Source organism: Leptonychotes weddellii, chromosome 11 (assembly GCF_054177405.1).
Source record: "Leptonychotes weddellii isolate Sample4059 chromosome 11, ASM5417740v2, whole genome shotgun sequence".
Classification (NCBI taxonomy): domain Eukaryota; kingdom Metazoa; phylum Chordata; class Mammalia; order Carnivora; family Phocidae; genus Leptonychotes; species Leptonychotes weddellii.
The window spans coordinates 11,614,719-11,623,125 of NC_138379.1; the positions used below are offsets into that span (position 1 = coordinate 11,614,719).

The 8,407-nt window shown below is 38.4% G+C and overlaps 1 protein-coding gene and 1 pseudogene across 1 annotated transcript; both read right to left on the reverse strand.

Annotated features, from left to right (window-relative positions):
* Nucleotides 1-1,204: 1,204 nt before the first annotated feature.
* Nucleotides 1,205-2,616, reverse strand: OR5D14 (olfactory receptor family 5 subfamily D member 14). Its single transcript, XM_006728600.2, has one exon. The coding sequence runs from the start codon at nt 2,141-2,143 to the stop codon at nt 1,205-1,207; it is 939 nt and encodes a 312-aa protein (XP_006728663.2). The 5' UTR covers nt 2,144-2,616.
* Nucleotides 2,617-7,139: 4,523 nt separating this feature from the next.
* On the reverse strand, nt 7,140-8,132 carry LOC102727361 (olfactory receptor 5D3-like; annotated as a pseudogene).
* Between the last annotated feature and the right edge of the window lie 275 nt (nt 8,133-8,407).

Consider the following 8,407-nt stretch of genomic DNA (forward strand, 5'->3'; position numbering starts at 1 on the left):
TATGGACTCTGGGAAACAAACTGAGGGTTTCAAAGGGGAGGGGGACGGGGGGATGGGTTAGCCTGGTGATGGGTATTAAGGAAGGGCACGTACTGCATGGAGCATGGGTGTTATACGAAAACAATGAATCATGGAACACTACATCAAAAACTAATGATGTAATGTATGGTGATTAACATAACATAATAAAATAAAATTTAAAAAACAATTTAATTGAATTTTTAAGGTGTTTGTTACCAGATATTTGTGCTTGTTTAGTCATTCATATAAACCATTAGAACAGAAACTTTGAAATATGATTCCTTGGTATTCCCAAATAGAACATACATTGCCTTCATCCCAGGCCTAATACATATGAGCTAGACTAGATAATGCTTGTAGAGATTTCCAGACTTGATAATACTGGGAATGCAGCTTTCTGAGTAATCCTATTCAAGCATGATGTAAGAATATTGAAACGACTCCACAGATTGTCGCAGAAAATCTAGGACAAAACTAACTTCTGTGACCTCTCAGACTAATAGCCTTGATACTATCATGAAAGGAACACTAGATTTATAGTCAACAGAGTTGAGACCCTTTGATCAGAGATCAATAATTTCAGTCACTTCCAGACTAGTTTCTTGAAACTAGTTTCTGTGTCATTATCTACACAACAGGTGTAATTGTCCTTGCCCTGTGTCCTTCTCAACATAAGCTGTTTGAAGTATAAGACCATCCATTCATAGAATACATAGAGCCCAAAGAATAGTGTCAGAAAAGAATCATCACCCTCTCCTCTTATCACACAGCATGTCCATCTGCATCTCCCAACAAAGACAATGCTTTAGTGACTACAACACACATAACTTTAAAGGCAAGTAACTTGTCTTCATATGCAGTAATAAATCAGAAAGACCTTTTCTATGGTGAGTTAACATGATCCTTCAGTAACTTTATTCCCCACACTGAACCATCCCTTGGGCTTTGTAATATTTTATGTGTTTGTTTTTAGACAATTTGAAGAAATAGAGGCTTTATGGATCAAAATCCTATGGAATTCATCCCAGAATTAACTTGCATCTTCAGGGGATTTGAGTTTACCAATTCACAATATATTAACATTAAAGTCATATATAAAAACCTCATGCACACATATGTTAAAGGCTTTATAAGGCTCTGTTCCCATTGTTCTCTGGGATTAAAAACATCTGTTGAGATTAGTTCAGTGGAATGGGACTTTTGTGTCTATTAATTTCTGGAGGACATCCTTCACATCTTTATTCCTCAGGCTGTAGATCAGAAGGTTCAGCATAGGGTTGACGACTGTGTAAAATACAGAGGCCACTTTGACACTTTGCCTGGAGTTCTTGGAGTTGGGCACACAGTAGAGGGAAAGGATGGTCCCGTGGAAGATGGTGACGGCGGTCAGGTGGGAGGCACAGGCGGAGAAGGCTTTTCGACGCCCGCTGGCAGAACGGATCTTTAGTATAGTCACGAAAATAAAAATGTACGGAGTGAGGATGTTGAGCAGTGTGCTCACCTTATTGAAAGTGGCAAAGCCAAAAAGCAACAGGTGGGGAATGAGTATGTCTGAGCTCGAGACAGCAATGAGAGCAGTATATTCACAGAAAAAATGGTTGATTATGTTATGTCCAGAAAAGTTTAGCCGGGGAGCATAGCAGAGGAGAACCAAGGGACCAAACATACCCCAGAGATATGAGCCAGACACCAGCAGGGCACAGAGCCTCTGCGACATGACCACTGTATAAAGCAGAGGGTTGCAGGTGGCCACAAAGTGGTCATAGGCCATCACCGCCAGCAGGAAGGATTCTGTCACCACAGCGGTACAGGACAGGAAGTACTGCAACATGCAGCTAAAGTAGAAGATGCTTTTATCCGCCATGACCAGGTTCTCAAGCAGCTTGGGAGTCACGACGGAAGAGTAACAAAAATCAACCAAAGAAAGGTGGCTGAGGAAAAAGTACATGGGAGTGTGAAATTTGGGGTTAATCTTGATGATTACTATCATCCCAAGATTTCTTACCACGGTGATAATGTACATGATCAGAAACACGAGGAAGAGAGGAATCTGAAGCTCTGGGTAATCTGTGAAGCCCAAGAGGGCAAAGGTTGTCTCCACACTCAGATTTCTTACCGCCATCACCACAGTGTCCTCGAAAGGAGGTGAGGGGGGCGGGGTATGGGAAGAAGTTGTTTCTGTCAAAGAGAAGCTTTATGGAGTTAGTGACAAATATGCATGATGCTTTATGGTAGACAAAAAAAAAGAGCGGCAAGAGTTATCAGTCTTAGTTTCTTCCATACAGAACATGCCTCATGCAGATAACTGCTATGCATATAACCTAGTCTCTGAGCTGAGTCTCTGAAATGTCTTTGCATTTCCACTGCACTTTGTGCATCTTGCACTAGGCTGTGGGGTGGGTGTCTTTATGATAATCACCTGTGACCAACAAAGAATAACCAGCCCCTAAAAAGGAAGTAAGCCATTGAAGATGTTATCAATAGAGATGTTAAATGATTTAAGTTCCCTGGTTAGCTTTCTATAAAAGACCAACCCTAAAGGCCCTCATTGGCAACCCTGTCGGGACCCCTCTCACTCTTGAGAGCTTTTTCTGTATCTTCATGTAATAAACTTCTATCACTTTACTCTCTCTCTCTCTCTCTCAAACACACACACACACAGAAAAAAAGAAAGAAGAAAGAAAGAAAGAAAGAAAGAAAGAAGAAAAGAAGGAAGTAAGGAAGGAAGGAAGAAAAAGAAAGAAAGAAAGAAGAAAGAAAGAAAGAAAGAAAAGAAAGGAAGGAAGGAAGGAAGAAAGAAAGAAAGAAAGAAAGAAAGAAAGAAAGAAAGAAAGAAAGAAAGAAAGAAAAGAAAGAAAGAAAGAAAAGAAAGAAAGAAAGAAAAAGAAAGAAAGAAAGAAAGAAAGAAAGAAAGAAAGAAAGAAAGAAAGAAAGAAAGAAAGAAAGAAAGAAAGAAAGAAAGAAATTACCAGGGGTGCCTGGGTGGCTCAGTCGGTTAAACTTATGCCTTCGACTCAACTCATGATCCTGGAGTCCTGGGATCTAGTCCCGCATCAGGCTTCCTGCTCAGCGGGGAGTCTGCTTCTCCCTCCGCCCCCCACTGCTCCTTCTTTCTCGCTCTCTCTCATCTCTCTCTCCCTCAAGTAAATAAATAAATAAAATCTTAAAAAAGGGAAATAATTATACCATATTGCAGTGTGTACATCCACACATTAGCTAGTAATGTAACATGTACATAACTGATAGTAAATGTTTGCACATAAATGCATAAATGAGTGAAAGAGTATGAAAAAAATGTGCAATGCTTGTCCCAAAACATACATACTATACTTTGCCTGTATACCAAATCAATTAAAATCTTTAAGAAGATAAGGTCAAAGCAAAATGTTAGAGAAATCTAGGAAAACAGCATAGCAATCCCATTTTAACACCTTTTGTTTAGTAAAGGCTACCTCTCTCACTGAATAGATTAGCTCCTGAGTGGTTCAGAAGGACAATGCATCCTTTCGACTTCTGAGTGGAGTGTACACTTTATTAGGGTTTAGATCCAAAGGGTTAGCTTCTCTTATAGCCCAGGCATTGAATAGATAAGTCTACGGTCCCAAGATTTATCAGGTAGGAGTCCTCTCAGAATTAACTCATTTATGAAAGTTTATATACCAATTTCCAGCTCATTTAAAGAGGATGTGAATAAATATCCATTTCCAGCTGGTAAGTTAATTCTCTTCTTTGTAAAATGGTTGGAAATTGACTTAAAGCCAAATATTTCATGCATGTTAACCTTTCTTTAATATTGTTCACAATTGGATAGCATTTACAGTGATTTAACATGAAAAGTAAAATAAAAGAAGATCCTAGTTACCATATCAGGAAAATAATAACCCCACAGTTTCATAGAAAACCTGAATGAACTTACCTACTACAGAGAAACAGGCCACCGCCCCCTGTTTCTCAGTAAGCTGAGTATGACTGGGCCACCAAGGCTGTTATATCTAAGTCTGTAGCCCTAGGGACTCAAACTCTGGAGAACCATGAGCAACTCATTCTTCACAAGCATCAAAACAGGTAATTAAGGAAAATGCCAGGTGTTGTGTACAATTTTTAATGACTAAAATTTCCTCGAAATTACATGGAAAAATTGCAGCTTCAGTTGCAGCTTTCTAACTTTTCTACCCTTTCTGTCATCTCACAGCTTGTTCTCAACATCAGCCAGGGTTTTTCTTTTAAAATTTTAGTTAGACCAAATCACTCTTGTAAACCCCTGTGGTGTTTCTCCATTTCACTCAAAATAAAAGCCAAAGTTCTTAAAATGTACTACAAAGCTCTGCTTGATCATGTTTCCTGCCTTTCTGACTTCCTATCCTACTGTTCCTCACCTGGCTCGCTCTTTCAGAAACTTCGTCTGCAAAGATTTGAATGATTCAAAGGAATTTTAAGGGAGTATATTAGGACCACAAGGGTGATGAAAACTTTATTTCTCTAACTAAAAAGTTTCATATATTTACAAAATTGTGCTTGCTATAAAGTTTGTGCAATTATTAAAATTTCATAATTAAAATCATTTTTATTTTAAACATAATCAAAATCATTTTAATAATTATTTAAATTGTTGTCAATGGAAGAAAGGAGAAACAAGGAGTTCATTCTATAGGCTCTCTATGGACTCCATACACAGTTAGACATGAGTCTACACCAGCTGAACTTTATTTAAAATAAAATCTTTTAGGTTAAAGTCTTGCTACCCAGAGTCTGTGTCCAATGGCTGGGATCACCAGCATCACTTGGATGTCTATTAGAAATGCAGAATCTTAGGCCCCCTACGTGCCCACTGCACCAAAATCTGCACTTTACAGCACCCCCAGATAATTTGTATGAATAATAAAGTTTGAAAATCCCTGGTTTTGATACCTTTGGTTTAATGGAAATTCTGGTGATTTGGCAAGATATTCCACTAAACTAAAAATAAGTAAATGAATATACTCACATATTTTTTTTTCTGCCTTTCTCTTCATGGTTGCTGATCACCTATTTTCCTCTTTTATTCACAAACTACCTAAATCCAAAGAGAATTCATCCTTTCTCCATTCCCAAGCAAATGTAACACAACGTATGTAATAAATCAATACATTCTTAAGGGTAATGATTGATAATGGTTACTTTGTCATAAAGGTCTTGGAAGAGGGAGTGTATATATTTTGTATCCTTTAAAAACACAACACTGCACACACATGGAGAAAGAGAATCATACAGTCCTCCCTGGTGGAATTAAAACAGAAAGTTGTTTCATTTCCCAGAGTGAACAAACCTTGAGCTGCATTATCTGGAAAGTGTGCAATATAGTATATTAGTAATTGGTCAGAATAATATGGTAAAGTTATGTGGAATCCCTACTTTATAACTGAGGAAAATTGAAAGTAGGACACCTATTTATTTTATAATTGTTTACTTTCAGATGTAAGACAAAGATTTGTGTCACTTTCAAAGCATAAGATGAAGTTAAAAAGTCGTATTTAAGATAAACACACTTGCTCTTGGAGATGAGATTATCATTTAATTTCTAAGGTGATATAGAGCAACAATGTTGCATCTCTGCCCAGTGCATATCCTGGGAACCTTGTGTGATACAAACCATGATTAGCAAGAAATAAACAGAGAGAATATTTTGATTTTAAGTCAATCACTGGGTTAAGACCAACAAATGAATAATCAATTAAGATTTTATTTATTTACTTGAGAGAGAGAGTGAGGAAGAGAAAGAGAGAGCAGGAGCCAAGCCAGGGAGGGGCAGAGGGAGAGGGAGAAGGAGACCCCCTGCTGAACAGGGAGCCCGACAGGGGGCTGGATCCCGGGACCCTGAGATCATGACCTGAGCTGAAGGCAGATGCTTGCTTAACCAATGGAACCACTCATGTGCCCCTGAATAATCAATTTTAGAGAACATTTCAATCAAAACAATTGCAACCTTGCCGTATTTGTCTGGCAGATGAAGCTATGCCAGCAGGCAAAATGTGTAATTAACGAAAGATTAACCTTTAAAAGCAAAACAGGAATTAACAAACTATGCTTGAAATGTATTACAATATTCACAGTGTTAATAGCTAGCATTTAAAAAATCAGTTTTGACACATCAGATTGTAAGACATGTGAGATAAATAACTGAATTTGTTTTGTTTTGTTTTTGGTCCCCTTGATAATCCTTTTGTAAATTTGTGTAAAATAATTTTTATTTGGTATTCAAAGTCATCATGTTTCACATCACTTCCTGTATTAAATAAAAGTACAAGAGGCTCTTGGAAGAAGGAGCAAAGAAGTTGGCCAGGTCTTAGAAAGAGCACCTCCAGGGTCATTGCTAATTTTTCCATATTTTCATTCCTAGTTAGTTACCACTTTACAGAATTCCTCCATAACCCTAAAATTCTCATTGGTTTCATAGAACTGAAGATTGTTTTTAAAATGATTTGCCCTGCCAATATGCAATTCAAGAGACTTGGATTTTATGGTCTGATATTTACTGTTAAATAAGTTTCTTAGAATTGCTGCAGTAAGTTACCACAAATGTGGTGGCTTAAACCAGTGGAAATGCATTCCCTCATAGGTCTTGAGACCAGAAGCCTGAAATCAAGGTGCTGGCAGAGTCATGCTCCCTCTGATGTTGCTAGGGGAGAATCCTTCTTTGCATCCACCTAGAGCCCCCTGGTTGGTAGCAAAGAAACACCAATCTTCACATAGCCTTCTCTGTGTGTCCTTTTTTTTGTCTCTTATATGGACACACTTGTTGGATTTAGGGTCCCACCTAATCCAGTGTGATCTCATCTCAATCCTTATCTTAATTACATCTGTAAAGATCCTATTTTCAAATAAGGCCACATTCTGAGCTTCTGGTTGGACATGGATATTTGGACACTATTCAACCTGCAACACTATGTTACTTCACATATGATTCATAGCTCTTTTACTAAACTTTGGAGTGAATAGAAATCAAATGATCAAATAACTGGTTTATTACAATAGATTTTAATCCAGTGAATAGATGAAAAGATTAGAATCCATCATCTCTACTAGAAGCATCAAACAATTCTCCATATAATAAATCAAATCTCTTTTGTAAATACAAATCTTCAACAAAATTGTATTAAGTGATTTATTAACTTCCTGACACTCTCCTTCACATCTTTGTTTCAGAGGCTATAGATCAGAGGGTTCAGCATGGGAATCACCACTGTATAAAATAAAGAAACTACTTCGACTATGAGCCACGAGTTTTGGGAGTTGGGTACACAATAAAGGAACAGGATAGTCCCATGGAAGATGGTGATGGCAGTCAGGTGGGAGGCACAAGTGGAGAAGGCTTTTTGGTATCCACCAGCAGAAGACATTTTTAAGACCGTGACAAAAATGAAAATATAAGTAGTGAGGATGATGACCAGGCTGCTCACCTCGTTTGAATATGGCGATGATGAAACAAAGCACTTGGCTGATGTAGGGGTCAGAACAGGAGACAGAGACAATGACAGAGTGAGCCACAGAAGGATAATGTCAGGAGAAAATAGGTGAGTGTCAGGGGAGAGACTATACCCCATATGTAGGGCCCTGACACCAATGACGCACACAGCTTTTGGGACATGACAACCGTGTAGAGCAGAGGGTTACAAATGGCCACAAATCGGTCGTAGGCCATCACTGCCAACATGAATGTTTTTGTCACTGCACATATACAAGCCAAGAAGAACTGCATGATGCAGCCTATGAAAGAGATGGTTCTGTCTTCCACCACCAAGTTCTCCAACAGTTTGAGTGTAACTGTGGTGGAATAACAGAAATCGACAAAGGACAGGTGGCTGAGGAAAAAGTACATGGGCGTGTGGAGTTGGGGACTGACCCTGATGATCATGATCATGCTCAGTTTGCCCACCACAGTGACTGTGTATCTTACTGCAGCAATTCTAAGAAACTTATTTAACAGTAAATATCAGACCACAAAATCCAAGTCTCTTGAATTGCATATTGGTCAGGAATACCAGGAACAGGGGAATCTGGAGGTGTGGGTATTCTGAGAAGCCCAACAGGGTGAATGTGGCTCCAATACTCTGATTTCCTTCTGCGAACAACATGATCGCAGTTGGAGAAAAATCTGAAATAAAATAAAAATAATAACGATGATAATAATGATAGCACATTTCTATGACATTTACCATGTGGCAGGCATTGTGCTAAAACTTTAAAATATATAGATTCAGATCTTCAAATAACACTGTGAATTATAAAATAAGTAGCCTCATATTTTACTTAAGGATGGGGAGGCATGTATAAGTTAAGGAACTTGTTTGAGGTTACACAGCTTATTAGTGATGAGCTGGGTTTGGAAGTTGATCCTGAGTGACAGAAC